This window comes from Ornithorhynchus anatinus, chromosome 3, assembly GCF_004115215.2.
Source record: "Ornithorhynchus anatinus isolate Pmale09 chromosome 3, mOrnAna1.pri.v4, whole genome shotgun sequence".
Lineage (NCBI taxonomy): Eukaryota > Metazoa > Chordata > Mammalia > Monotremata > Ornithorhynchidae > Ornithorhynchus > Ornithorhynchus anatinus.
Window position 1 is genome coordinate 22,103,413 of NC_041730.1, and position 15,102 is coordinate 22,118,514.

General features: G+C 51.4%; 1 protein-coding gene across 1 annotated transcript in view; it reads left to right on the forward strand.

Annotated features, from left to right (window-relative positions):
• The window catches only part of AMBRA1 (autophagy and beclin 1 regulator 1), a 171,499-nt gene that overhangs the window by 128,266 nt on the left and 28,131 nt on the right, over positions 1–15,102 (forward strand). Inside the window, 2 exon segments of the mRNA XM_029059290.1 lie at positions 5,686–5,874; positions 6,397–6,551. Coding sequence (XP_028915123.1) covers positions 5,686–5,874; positions 6,397–6,551 — 344 coding nt within the window.

Consider the following 15,102-nt stretch of genomic DNA (forward strand, 5'->3'; position numbering starts at 1 on the left):
AAACTCTGTCCTCCAGCCCACCATCTCACCTCTGCCACTGCGGCCTAAACCCCGTTGGTCAGGCTTAAGGGATAATGTGCATTCTGAGCTGCAGAGTTGAGGCTCGAGGAACTGCCAAGTCGGGAGGGTATTTGGCGGGCGGGGAATTGACGGAGGAGAAGGAATTGGGTACTTTGACGTCTTCTCCCTCTGCCGGATGATGAAAGTAAAAAGAGAGATTCAGACCGTTGCGAGTGCAGCAGAGGTGTGGGACGCTAGGTCTTTAACCGGTCAAGTAAGTGAGGACATGCCTATCTGAAGGCTAAGAGCATGGGCTAAGGAGTCAAGTTCTAATCCCGGCCCTGACCGTAAACCGCCACGTGACCTGGGACAAGTCACTTAACTTCGCCGGGCCTCAGTTTTCACATCAGTTAAATGGGAATTCACTGCCTGTTCTTAGACTGTGAGCCCTATGTGGGACAGGGGCTGTGTCCCGCCCGATTATCTTGTATCTTCCCCAGCGCTTATTACAGTGCTTGACACGTAGTAACGCGTAACGAATATCACGCTGCTTATTATGATTTGTGTATTTCCAAAGGAGTCCTCAAATACCTGCCCCTGAGGATCCCTTGCCAAGAGGTCTTTATTTAGGGATGGAGAGGGGCCTCTTCCCTTAAAAAGCAGGCAGCCGAGATCCGCGACACCTACATTCTACTCCTAGTTTCAGTGCATTGTGGCAACCTTCCCTTGACTCCACTTGCTCCCCATTGCCAAAGGAGTCTGCCTGCCTTCCTCTTAGGGACAGGGAGAATGAATAAGTTACTGTCTGGAAGGCGTTTGGAGTTCTTTGACAGGCAGCAAAACACTGTTAATTAATAATTACCATCATTAATTTGCATCTTAGTAGCGAAACCTGCCTGGAATTCCTTCAGCCATCTTTGAAGGATGGCCTTCGAATCCGAAGGAGGTGAGCTGGGATCTTATAATGGGGCAAATTGGAAACCTGGCAAATTTATGCTGTGAGGCAGCGTTCGGCTTCTGCTTCCCAACACAGCTGAGGGGGTGTCCTTTTGGCAGGAGAACTTGGCTAAAGGAGAGATGCCTAAAATCCATGGGCTCGGAGGGACCACGGGGGTAACTTTCCTGTCAGTTGAAGCCCCCCCCCCCCCCCCCCCCGGGGGTGTCTTGATCTGATCTTAATGTATTGGCTTAGCATTTCGCCCGATCATTCACGCAGCCTCTTCTGGCCAGCCGGCAGTGGATTGCAGCTCGATCGCTGTACAGGTTGTTTATAGTTTATGGGCCCCGATCGGAAGACGGAAACATCTGCATCTCAAGACCTCCCCAACTTCCTGCCTGTCCCTCCTTGAGGCATTTTCATCAGACGATCACTAACAGTTGGCAGAGGTTCTGCTGCAGACCCTTGGATCACAGCTTCCTGCTGTTACCGGTCCCCTTCCCCGGGTGTCCCCGGATATGCCCCTGAAGCTCAGGAGCATCAGCTACTCTTGTGAAAGATTGTTTCTCGACAACCCCAGAGACCCTTCCATCCTCAACTGCTCAATTCCACCTTTTTTCCTCTCTTCCCGACTCATATTTTCCCCAAGGCTAGAGGGCAGGAAGGCAAAGCTGCAGCTCTGGGTATAAAGACCAACATCTTACGAAGGCAAGGGCCAGAGGATCAGGCCTGAGAGATTTCGAGTGATCTGAGCAGCTCCTCCTTCCGACTTGAGGCCCCACTGTGTGGGTCACCTCCCTTTCCACTTCACCTACCAAAATATTTTCCAGTCATCGGCCGTGAAAGAATGTCTCATCTGGTGACCCGGGCTGTTATAACATTATGTCTTCTACGAAGACTTGAGACCGAGGGATTTATACAATAGGATTTCAGTACCGGGAAGAAGAATACTTAATAGGAATGAGACAAAACAGTGACCATTTACAATTGTGTCAAGAGCTCTTGTTTCCATACAAGAAGAGAATAAACAGCAAGCCCAGAAAGGAAATCTCCAGCCAGTGCTTTGGAATGAAAGCTTCTCACTTCTCCCCGCCTCCATCCCTTCAATTTTTTTTTTTACTGACTAGGATGGCTCTTGTTCAGTTAGGTACCATGTCTAATTCCTACCTGAGTATTCTCTCCCAGCGGTTAGTACAGGGCTCTGCGCACAGTAAGCACTTAATACAATTACTAACTTTTAGACTAGAGTAGACCTCTGATTCGTGCATAGGCCCTCTACTCCTGTTGCGGGGGCATTCCAAGGCGCATCAGGTGCTGGTGGGAAGAAGAGAGCTAGCCGTCGCTGGGGGAGAGAATAATAATGGATTTATTAAGCACTTACTATGTGCCGTGCACGGTACTTCTCCTTTCTAGCCACGGCTTCCTGAAGCATTTTGAATTCTCTAGCAGACCATCCTCCTCACCATCCTCTCTCCATTCTAGGCAAAACATTTCAGAAGCTTGTTATTACAGTAATAATTATAACCATAATCATTATTATTATGTAGCCCAGCCAGCCTGGTGTTTGGCTAGATCACTGCTCGGCTGCCTCGAACCGTCCTTCATTGTCCTTCAGACCTGACCTCTGTTCGGCATTTGGAAGCGGGAGGCGCCTGCCAAAGAAATATTGAGAACATTTCCGCGGGAGGACGAAATTGGGTAGAAGTAAATCTGGATTGATGGCCCAGAGCGGTGTTTGCATCGGGGAGTGTATAAGGGGAGGTACAAGCTGTGCATTCCGCTGAGTGAGATTAAGAATCACTTGCTACCCGAGCTCAGGAAAATATATCTAGAACCAAGGCACGTCATGCATTTTTTTTTACAATTCCCTATATAAGCACTATTGTATCTACTTAGCCCCTAGCACAGAGCTTGGCACGTATTCACCATCTTTCGTAGAGGTCCCAACCAATGCAATCCTTCATTATGTAAAACACCACTCCTCATTGGATTGGAAGCAAGAGTTTTATCTCTGTAAGCTCATTAAAGGCAGGGAACTTTTCTGCTAATTCTATTGTAATGTGCTCTCCCACGCACTTAGTGAAGTGCTTTGCGCATAGTAAGAGCTCAGTAAATACCACTGAGTGATTAGTTTCCCGGATGGAGGAAACCAGTATCCAGAAAGGAGAAGGTCTCACTGAGGTGGAGCCGATTTTTAGAACCCAGTAATTCTGTGTCTTCCGCCCTGTGCTAAAATTCTCCTCAGTTTTCCACTCCGACGACATCTCCCCTTTTGGCCTTCCCGTGGCGGGCTAACCGAGCTGTTGCTCCTGCGTAACCAGTCGTCTGCTGCATCCCTTCTCCGGGAAGGCTTCCACGGGATGAGCAAAGTGATCCTAGGTGGACATCCTATAAAAGATCTGGGATGAAAGCTCCTCTAGCCCAGTCAGGTCATTAGAAAAACAGTGTGGCCTACTGGAAAGAGCACAGGCCTGGGAGGCAGAGGACCTGGTTTCTGATCCTAGCTCTGTCCTATGCCTACCTTTTGACCCTGGGCAAGTCACTTTACTGCTCTGGGCCTCAATTTCCACCATGACATAATGGATAGGGCGTGGGCCTGGGAGTCAGAAGGTCAGAGGTTCAAATCCTGGCTCTCCCCGGCCTCCCCCGCTTGTGTTTTTGCCAGGGGAAGCGCGGACTTTGGTGGGGCGATAGAGGGTTAATGGCTTACTTGAGAAAGGGCCGGGGTCCCTGCCTGAGGAGCAGACGGTCTCCGTGCTAACCAGATAAACCCAGCCACGGAGGACTGAGCAGATGGAGGCGGCACCGAGGCCTAGCGGAGATGGGAATGACTATTTGGATGTCATCATTTTATTAGTTAGCAAACAGAACGCTTCTTGTGGTCCCTCCTCGATTTTGTGCGTAATTGTGCTTGTAGGTGTCAGGGCCTGGAGTTGGCTCAACAGCTTGATTAATTTGTTCTGGTGTCTTTTTTTTTGAATCCGCTCTGTCATCTCTGGGGCTTCGTTAGCAAGGCAAAAGGAAATGGAAGATGAAAGTCTAGTCTTGTCCTATCACAGTAACTTCCCCATCAGGGCAAACTTCCCCCCAAAATTCTTTCATCACTGCCGTGTTCCGGCTACAAGCCCTCTGGGCACAGTTTACCAGTGACCGCTCGCGGGGCTTGATTTTTGGTTTCCAGAAATGATCACCGGGAGCCCAGCAAAGGCTGCCGTAGTTCCGACCTACCCCGTGAGATCCCTTGGGGAAATCCCGACAGTCGTCGTCATAGAATCAGCCCCTCCGAGGTGAGAGAGAAAAGCTTCTTGGCAATTTTGTCCTTGTGAAGCAGATCTAAAGGGAACAAATCCAGAGCCCCATCTTTGTGTACTGCTCAGCCTTGTGTCTCTGATGTAGGCAGTCGTGTTCCAGGCTCACGTCGCAGGGGGGAAGCTACTTCCACTTGGCGGGGAACCTCGCCACAGGCTCCTCTGAAAGGGTCTCTCGGTAAGCAGCAAATTAAAGTTGAGACAAGGCGCAAGTGCCGTCTCTGAAGTGCTAAAGTGTCGTTAGGCTTCGGGGCTTGTCAACCCGCTGCCGGAAGGCTAATGCCTTCCAGCCCAATGTTGGGGTGGCGGGGAAGAGATAGGAATGGCACCCTGACATTCAATTCCTTCTAGCTAAAGCGGATCCCCCTCCCCACGGTGAACAGCCCCGATGACGATTAAATAGCTTAGAAACTACTGTGTAGCCTACTTACCTGGTTAGAAAGATGAAGACCCCACTTTTTGCAGGGTATGATGATAAATTAATGGCAGAGTTGTGGTTCATAGCAGCATGGCCACTCCCTGAGTTAATTCTTCTCAGCCTCAGAGTAGATAATAATAATAATTGTGGTAATAATAATGATGTTTGTTAAGCGCTTACTATGTGCCGAGCACTGTTCTGATAACGATAATAATAACGATGGTGGTATTTGTTAAGCGCTTACTACGTGCAAAACACTGTTCCAAGCGCTGGGGGGATACAGGGTGATCAGGTTGTCCCACGTGGGGCTGACAGTCTTAATCCCCATTTTACAGATGAGCTAACGGAGGCACAGAGAAGTCAGGTGACTTGCCCAAAGTCACACAGCTAATCAGTGGGGGAGCCAGGACCAGAACCCACGACCTGTGACTCCCAAGTCCGTGCTCTTTCCACTAAGCCACGATGTTAAACACTTAAGTGTCAAACACCGTACTAAGATCTGGGGTAGGTACAAGATAATCAGGTCAGATCAAGTCCCTGTCCCTCATGGGGCTCACGGTGTGAGGGCCAGGAAGGAGAACAAATATTTTATCCCCACTGTATAGATGAGAAAACAGGCATAGAGAAGATGAGGGACTTGCCCGAGGTCCACATAGGCAGGGGGCCATGGGGGGGATTAGAACCCAGGTCCTCTGACTTCCAGACCAGTGCTCTTTCCACTAGGCCGCTCTGCTCCTGCATTTAGTCTTCACTCCTGGACGGTGACCACTGTTCCGCAAAGCTCCCGAGATGGTTACAGCTTTCCTCTTTGCGACTTTGAGAGCGTATCTTTGCGACTTTGAGAGCGTACCTGCACAAGAACGTCTTTCCCTGTACCTTACCCCTGGGACTCTGGGTGGGCGTTAAGGAGATCTGGGAATGCCCTGATGTTTCTCGGCAGGACTTGGCCCCCGTGATCCACGCGGAAACGAGTTTCCCTTTCTCCTCCAGTGTCTGTAATCCTCCTTTCTCGTCCCTTGCAGCCTCAGTGAACGTGCTGGTGCAGAACTGCAAGATCTACAACGATGCCAGCTGTGACATTTCTGCCGACGGCCAGCTCCTGGCGGCTTTCATCCCCAGCAGTCAGCGGGGCTTTCCCGACGAGGGCATCCTGGCGGTATATTCCTTGGCACCCCACAACCTGGGCGAGATGCTCTACACCAAGCGTTTCGGTAAGGGAGACGTGCCTGCCGACTCTGTCGTGTCGTACTCTCCCAAGCGTTTAGTACAGCCCGCCGCACGCAGTAGGCGCTCAGTAAATACCGTCGGTTGATCGACTGGGAGATGGGCGAATGCAGGATGCATCGGGGGCATCAGGGAATGGGTTCTTTGGGCGCTTCCCCTGGGCGAGGGAGGCGTCGGTCGGGGGAGATCAAGGAGCCGTCATCAACCGTGGCATCGATGGGCGGAGACTCGAGTTGCAGGAAGCCTGGTTGGTATTTTAGAGCACGAAAAGAAGTGTGTTCAGGGCCCCGGGGGGATCTGTTTACCGCCAGGGTCTGTGACTGAAGCACATCGGCTGTGACCGGGAGAATAGGGAAGGACCTCCCAGTCAAGAGCAAGCTGGGAAGAAGAGCGAGCTCTCGGGGAGACTTAGGTGCGGGACCCCTTGACACGTCGCTCCCGTGCCGATAAGCGGTAAGCACATGAGAAATAGGCAGCTGATCGTGATGATCGTTCTGTTTCGTTCTCAGGCCCCAATGCCATTTCGGTGAGCCTGTCTCCAATGGGCCGGTACGTGATGGTCGGACTGGCTTCCCGGAGGATCCTGCTGCATCCCTCCACGGAGCACATGGTAGCCCAGGTCTTCAGACTGCAGCAGCCGCACGGCGGGGAGACTTCCATGAGGGTAAGCCCCGCCCTCTCCCTGCGGGGGTCTGTGGCAAACCGGGAAACCACCGTGGACCCCGGAGGGAAAAAATGCAGTTTTCCCCAGCTGCGTTGTCCAGGTGCCAGAGGGGATCAGGAGCCGCGGGGGTTCGCTAGTGGACTTTGGCGGCCGGCTGGAAGCTGGATCACCAGGGGCAGGCGGGCGCTGGTTAATAATAATAATAATAATAATGTTGGTATCTGTTAAGCGCTTACTATGTGCAGAGCACCGTTCTAAGCGCGGGGGTAGATAACAGGGTGATCGGGTCGTCCCACGTGAGGCTCCCAGTTAATCCCCATTTTACAGATGAGGTCACTGAGGCCCAGAGAAGTGAAGTGACTCGGCCACAGTCACACAGCTGACGAGCGGCAGAGCGGGGAGTCGAACTCATGACCTCTGACCCCGAAGCCCAGGCTCTTCTCCACTGAGCCACGCTGGTTCAGAGGAGACGGCAGGAGGGACGAGAAGCCGCGGTGGTGGGTTCCGTCACCGGGCACGGCGCCGATGACTCAGGAGCCTCTTGGAGAAGTCTGTGCCTGGGAGACGCGGGGTAATTAAATTAGCCCGTTGCCGTCCCGCCGAGGCTCACTAGAGCCACCCGCTTCCGAGCGTTCCACCTGGCAACGGCTATCTCCTAGGCCTCCCGATGGATCTTGTGAGATTCTCATTAGGAACCATCTGCCGCTCAGGGGGGGAGGCCAAGTAACGGGAACACTCCCTTTCTCGGGGGGGTTGATATTCCCTCCCAAGGCCGCCGAACTAGAGCGTTCGAAAGAATTTTGTTAACGTATTAGTCCGGCCTGGGGAGAGGGTTGCTGCCGTATTCTCCTTGCCTCCGGTAGTCCTCGTAGAAACCTCGTAGAAGGAGACATTTTGGTTGCTCTGTCTCTTCCAAGGCCCCAGGGTGCCCAGCAGACAGTTCGTCCCCAGATCACCCCGTGCAAAGCTGAGTTTCTCGTCTTCCCTCCTCCCGCCTTCCTCAGTTCTGTGGGCAGCACTTGGTCATCCTTACTCCCGTGCTTAGTACCGTCCTTGACCCCTCGCTGACGCCGTTTTCGTATCCGGTCACCCCGTTTTTCTTCCAGAGTACCTCGTGGGTCCGCCCCCAGTTCAGGTGGATTCTCTGGTCTTTCCCCTCTTCAGCCTCCTTCCCGACTTGAGTTCGTACTCTGCACCGCTTTCCAGATTGTCTTCCTGAAACACCACCGGGCACACATCTCCCCCCCTCCTCAGAGTCCTCCAAGGGCTTTCCGTCGTCTTCCGCGTCGAGCAGGAGCTCCCGACCGTTGGCTTCAGGGCTGTCCCCCGGCACTCTCCGCCGTACCTGTTGGCATTCGCTCTTCCCAAGCCCACCTGCGGACTGGGCCCCGTTCTCGCCTTGCCCACCTCCGACCCGTTGTCCCAGGACCCGGAACCTCCATCCGCCCCATATCCACCAGACCTCCACCCTCCCTGCCTCCGGACCCCTCCCTAAAATCCCGCCTCCTCCATTCAGCCTTCCCCAGATAATTATAAGCAGCCCAGAACTTATCAGCCCTTCGACCTCTTCATTCACGTAGGTATTTATTTCCGTCCATCCTCACCTCTCGTGTTTGCACGTGTACACGTATTGATTAAGCAGTCAGTCAGTTATAGGGGAAGCAGTTTGGCCTAGTGGAAAGAGCGTGGGCCTGGGAATCGGAGGACCTGGGTTCCGCCACCTACCTGCTGCGTGACTCTGGGCAAACCACTTCACTTTTCTGTACCTCGGTCCCCTCATCTGCAAAATGGGCTTTCAAAACCTGTCTCTCCACCTTAGACTGTGAGCCCCGTGTGGCGCCTGATTATCTTGTATCTACCCCAGTATAGTGCTTGGCATTTAGTAAATGCTTAACGAATACCTCATTCGTTATTGTTGTTATTATTATTATTATTATTATTAGTCTGCTTCCACTCTCGTGAATAGTTCTACATCTCTCTCCCCAACTAGAGTTGAAGTTCTTATTGTCAGGGGACATGACTTTTGGACGTCCATGGAGAAGATTCCAGGTGGACTATGGAGAAGCGCATTCTCCGTAATCGTCCTAGCTTCGCTTCTGTCACATTATGAGAGAGATGTATTTTTTTAATGGTATTTGAGTACTTATTGGGAGAAGCAGCATCACGTAGCTGACAGAGCACCGATCTGGGAGTCAGAAGGTCATGGGTTCTAATTCCGGCTCCGCCACTTGTCTGCCGTGTGACCTTGGGCAAGTTACTTCACTTCTCTGTGCCTCTGTTACCTCATCAGTAAAATGGGGTTTAAGACTGTGAGCCCTATGTGGGACGAGGACCGTCGTGTCCAGCCCGATTCGCTCGTATCCACCCAGCGCTCACTACAGTGCCCGGCACGTAGTAAGCGCTTAACCAACACCGTAATTATTATTATTGCTATTGCCACTACACATCGTCTGCTCCATGTCAGAAATAAAATAACCATCTGTTACCTCTGCCGTACTGGAATTTAGGAGTGGAAGTGACAATTTTATGAATCCAGCTGAAATTCATAAAGTTTTAAGGGGCAGCAGAGCATCGCTCACACTGCTCTTTGTACCAGTAGGAATTCCTCTGCCGGCAATTTGAGGATTCCCCTGCTCCCCTCTTCCTGTCTGCTCATCTAATCATCCCCGTCGTCGATATTGAAAACGTTTCACATTCCTCCAGGGTCTGTGACACTAGGCTATGGAATTTACAGAGTTCTAGTTAGATGTGGCTCATCTCCTCTCGGGGCCTTACGGTCTAACGGAAGGACGTTCGGAACGTATATATAGACGGGCGTGTGGCGTCCTGGGACGGGAGGGCTCTGGTGGAGAGACTTCAGAGATTTCTGGAGATTCACCATGGTAACTAAACGAAAGCTTTCGCGGTTACCGTAGCTTCTCAGGGCCACCAGCTTACCTAGTTGTGCTTGTCTTAAGAGGCTCCAGCTTCCCTGGAAAACGATCCCGCGGACATTCTCCCCCGCACCGCCTCTGGTCGTGATTCTCCAGGGCCTTGCCTCAGTTTCCCCCCGTTAATCCAGTTAGGTCCAGAGAGCCCCCGGTTTCTTCGTCTTTGAAGAGGTCCGTATCCTCGGGTGTTAGCAGGCTGTGTCTCTCTCCTGTTTAGCTATTCCCGAGCTTTTCCCTCTCAGCATCTCTTTTGAATTAGTCCCTCCGATCCTTTCACCATTTTGTTCTGCACACCACAGCCTCTCCTGGCATCCCAGAGTCCCAATGACTCTTGTGTCCCCTCTCTTGCCAGATTTACATCTGTTTGTCTGTCTGCTCTCCTCTTCCAACTCTTTCAGCTGGTTCTGCTTTCCAGGTTTCTCTCTTGAATATCTGTATGTTTGGTTCCTTTTTCCCCCCACCACAGAGTGAATCATTTGATTTCCTGCCCATATTTTGAAGCCGTAGGTTTCTTTTATGTTCTTCTGCTCACGGCGGTTCTGCTCACTCCTCCCACTGTGACGTGATTGGCAGATTTCTTGTGCAGATCAGGAAGAGACACAAACCCGTGCAAGCAGCCATCACCCGGGGCCTGGTCCTGACTCCAGACTCGTCCTGTCTGGGTGGGCCGCCCTTTGGAACTCTGTCCGGTGTCCGTTTGGCAGATTCATTCTTGAGCCAATCCGATCTTTTTCAAGTCAGGCTGCGGCGGACCGTTGAGCCATTGGTTTGTTAAATTCTCAAACATTCAACTGCCCGTGTTCCCTCTCCACATTCATTTTCTAATTGGAGTGAGGCACTGAGGCATAATATAGGACCAGAAAACTGCAATTAATTTTCTAAAATGGGGCAACTTGCGCATTATAATGACTTGGCTGCATTGTAACCAAGTTGAAAATGTAACAATAAAAATATAAAATTACTAAAGCCACCCGAAATAGTCATCATGCTGTCCCGGTCTGCAACAAAGACAAGCACTGCTAAGCCTCGGATTCAGGGCAAGGCCAGATTGAGGACTGAGGGAGCCATCGGTTAAGAAGCGTGCCTGTGCGCGCGCGCGCGTGCGCGCGGATCTTTAAGGGGGTCTCTGGCAGAGCTACGTGGAGGCCCGAACTAGAGAGCGGTACCTACACAATGTGAGAAAAGCCAATCAGCATTGGACCTGTGAAATGCCCTGGTTTGCCCAGAGCTGTTGACTCCTTCACGCCCTTTTCTTTGAGGCAGCATTTTGCCCTGGCAGTGAATGCCGTGGACACGGCGGGTGGAACGGTGTATTTTAATGCCGGCAGAAGCGGTTTCCGTGTCCGTGTCCCTCCACTTGGAAAGCGGCTCTGTGTCTTAATGCAGAGTCTTTTGCTCTTTGGCCTTAAGTCAGAAATGCAGCAAGGGCGAAGTGCTTTCCTCCAGTCTTGAGAGGACCTTCCCGTACCCAACTCTGTCACCCCACTCAGGACTCGTGGGCCTAGTGTACACTTACCGCCGATGTCAAATGTAGAAATGCCTTGGGCCCGTGCAGTTGGGATTAGTGCTGAAGCTCTAGTATTTCCTGGCCCGCAGGGAAAACAAAAAATGACGGAGGAGGTGGGGAGGGCAGGCTTGAAGCTCACTGGAGGCAGGAGTATGAGATTAAAGCAGCGTCTTCTGTAACTGAGGATACCAGTTTTCCGCTCCGTGGCCTTCTCTCTCAGCATGGGATAGTCATTCCTAGCTTCTAAAGAGCAGCGCTTAACAAGTCTTGGTTGGTCACTTTGGCTTCGTCCCCTACCCTCGTGACTGTCGTTTTGCCATTTAAGGTATCTCCGGGGCCTCTGGCCTCATTTGTTCTGTGCTTCTGAAGTTCCTGTTACTATTGTACAATCAAGCCTGGCCAGTAGATTCCGCCTCTCCTCAATTATCTTTTAACAGCCCATCCCAAATTTGCCAGTGTCAGAGTGGAGATAGGGCTGGGAGTTCTCATTTTCGGTGTATTTTACAATCAGGCCTTGAGACTCTGGTAAGGTGCAGAGTGCGGCAGTGCCAGGTCGTTTCGATGTAGAAATTGGTCTCTTCATCCTCCAGTTCCGACCCGCCCGTTTCCATCATGCGCGTACCACATTACTGCCCTCTGTCAAGAAGACGGGCTCATAGTGTGATGCACACTCCTTCCTCGTCGTCATCGGTATTTATTGAGCACCTGTCGGAGGCACTTGGGTGCGTACTTCCACGTGGCAGTAGAAGGGACAGTTCCTTCCCTTGAACTTAGCAGGGGAGACCGTCATAAGTGGTAAACATTCAAAAGGAACAAGAGATACAGCTGATACAAGGGCAAACGAGCCAGTAAACTAAAACAGGTATACACGTGTGCTCAGGATGGCCGCTGAGTTGACGTGACTAAGGACCTGGGGATTCGTCAGAGACTATCTGCCAGAAGAGGTGTTTTTGAAGGAGGGGTTTGAAGATCAGAAGAGATGTCGTGTGGCAGATTTGAGCGGGGAATAATAATATAGTAATAATGATTGCGATATCCGTTGAGTGCCTACTGCGAGCATTGTCCTGAGCGCTGGGGTTGATAACGAGTTAATTAGATCGGACACAGTCCTTGTCCCGCATGGAGCTCACAGTCTAAGTGTTCATTCATTCAGTAGTACTTACTGAGCGCTTACTATGTGCAGAGCACTGTACTAAGCGCTTGGAATGTACCGTTTGGCAACAGATGGAGACGATCCCTGCCCCGTGACGGGCTTCCAGTCTAATCGGGGGAGACGGACAAAAACAAGACAACCTGGGGCGAACCGATATTGAATCCCCATTTAACAGATGAGGAAACTGTGGCACAGAGAAGTCGAGTAGCTTGCCCAATGTCACGCAGCAGGCAAGTGGTAGAATTGGGATTAGAACCCAGATCATCTGAACCCCGGGCCCAAGCTCTTTCCACTAGGCTAGGAAGGTTGAGCATACGGAGTCGGAAGGCAAGTGGAGAGCTGAGAGCTAGGTGCAGTTAAAAGGTTACCTTGAGGGGAATGAAGAGTGCAACCTGGCGCCTGGGATTTCAGATCTCCTTGGAGGAACCCCAGAAGTTCCAGGCCTCTTTCTTGTCCTTTTCTGGCCTCGTGGGTGGAGAAAACAAAAAGAAAATGACAAAAACTAGTGAAGTGCTTCTTTGGCGAGTGCTGTTTCTCCAAGGGGATGCTGCTTGAGAGGACAGACTTCTTTGTTGTCAGAGGTGATGAACTCATTCTAAAGATGCAGTCCTCATTAATTTTCCTAAAGCTGCCGTCATTTGATTAAAATCCGTTTCCTTTGTAATCATCTCATGGTTGACTTCTGAAATGTGGAACTCCGCAAAAGGACGGACCTGCTGGGAATGGGCGGTACAGGGGATGGGAGGGCCCTCTGGAGACCCACAAGCTCTGAGATTTACAATTTAGAAGAAGGAATCAACCAAAGAGAATGAGAAAATTGCGGGCCAGAGTCTTTGGGCAGCGGGAGCCCCTTCAGGATGTGATGCATTCCTTGTACCACCTCTTAATCCAGCCCAGAGATAGATTTCTTGGCCAAGTCCCTGCCCTCGGCACGGTCAGAAGGTTAGAGGTCTGGCAGACGGTGGGGGAGCGTAAATGGCAACGTGGTTCACCTTCTTGGGGACTAAGCCAGTGGTGAGAGTTGTCTTGTGCGTGCCTCCTGATTGGCCCAGTGGTCTGCATAATTGACAGACTGGACTCTCGAGTTGGCCCCGAAGTCACCCAGGCCAGGGACGGTGAAGGGATGGGAGAGTGGCAAACCCGAGCCGCTCTCCGTCAGGGGTGATTACGACGAGACTCCTGGTGAGGGTTTCTGGGTGGGTCTGGCATTTTGGCTCGTTGGCTTTATCAGCTTTTTCAAGCGCTCTTTGAGCAGTCAGCTTTCCCTGGGAAGAATCAGCACAAGAACAGTAATTACGGCATTTGAGTGCTTACTAAACACTGCTCTAAGAGCTAGGGTTATCAGGGCTGGACACAGTCCCTGTCCCACAGGGGACTCAGTCTAGGTAGGATGGAGTAGGATTTAATCGCCATTTTACAGATGAGGATAATAAGGTTGGTATTTGTTAAGCGCCTACTGTGTGCAGAGCACTGTTCTAAGCGCCGGGGCAGATACAGGGTAATCAGGTTGTCCCCACGTGAGACTCACAGTTGATCCCCATTTTACAGATGAGGGAACTGAGGCCCAGAGAAGTGAAGTGACTCGCCCACAGTCACACAGCTGACAAGTGGCAGAGCCGGGATTCGAACCCATGGACTCTGACTCCCAAGCCCGGGCTCTTTCCACTGAGCCACGCCGAGGTACAGATAAGTGACACGCCCGAGGTCACAGCAGACAAGTGGCAGAGCTGGGGTTAGAAACCAAGTCCTCGGACTCCCAGGCCCATGCTCTCTCCACTAAGCCACGTTGCTTCTCCACTGAAAAATTCTCCCCGAGAAGCGTGCTTGCCCGATGCGCAAATCCTACGTGGGACTTCCAGAATCCGGCAGGAAAGCTAAGTCTGCAATATCTGTAAGGGAAGAGCTAACAAAAGATGATCCAAATGGATGCGGGAGTGAGCCTAGGTGAGGAAAACCCCCTCTCTCTGCCCAGAGCAGGGCCAGGAAGCATCAAGGCACCTCTATCCTGTTAACGAGTGTGGGTCTGATCAACGTTATCGACACGCCTCTCACATTCTGAGAAATGCCCCGAAAAGGACCTCGGTTGAGGTCTGTGAGGAGGGCAGGCCAAAGGAGCCCAAGGAGAACTGCTGGGGCATCCTCAGGGATCTTGAGACCCGGAAACAAAGTGATCCTACTTTCTTCGGGGAGATCCAGTCATCAGGAACGACGGGGATGATTCCATCTGGTCCAAAGGGTTGAAATTTGAGGATTCACTCGTTGGATAAAGCTAGGTCATCTTTTACAGGGAGACACAGTGTTCCGATCCCAGAAAATTTGGGAGGAAGCTAAGAAAGGTGGGCAGATGGATACCTTCCGGGTCTGACAGGTTGTTCCTTGGAATTTCCTGGCCTCTGAGAAGCAGACGTGAAAGGAGCCGTTCTGTCAGACGGAGAGAATTAACTGATGTAAAGTGCCTAGAGCAGAACCTCACTGGAATCGGAGAAGTGGGTGGGTAACTTTCTCCCCTTCCTATAACTCTTCTTGGGGGTTCTTGTCCAAATTCAGCCAAGCGCAGAGCAATATTGAGAAACACAGCCAAATAGTTGAATTCGGAATGCAGAAAAAACAAGAGAGAAATGTTTGAAGTCCTGTTACATTTATTTTTCTAAAGAAAGAAAAAGGGCTTCAAAGAGACAGATGGGATGGGTCAGTCAGGCAGCTTCTTGGTCAAAAGGAGGCCCACAGTCAAACCTCCTCACCTGCATGGAGCAGTGGATTTGGACTGCTACCGAATTATTGTGATGATAAATATTATTTCCCAGTTACCTTTTGTTTTGGGTAAAAAAAAGGTGCAGGGCATCATTCCTCTGGGTATAGGAGTCTTCTGGGTGGTTTTTTTAAGCGGGCGCAGGGATGAGGAACGGAGGTTGTTTGCTTTGGAAACAAACATTAAACTTGCTCCGTGTAGACACCGCCATC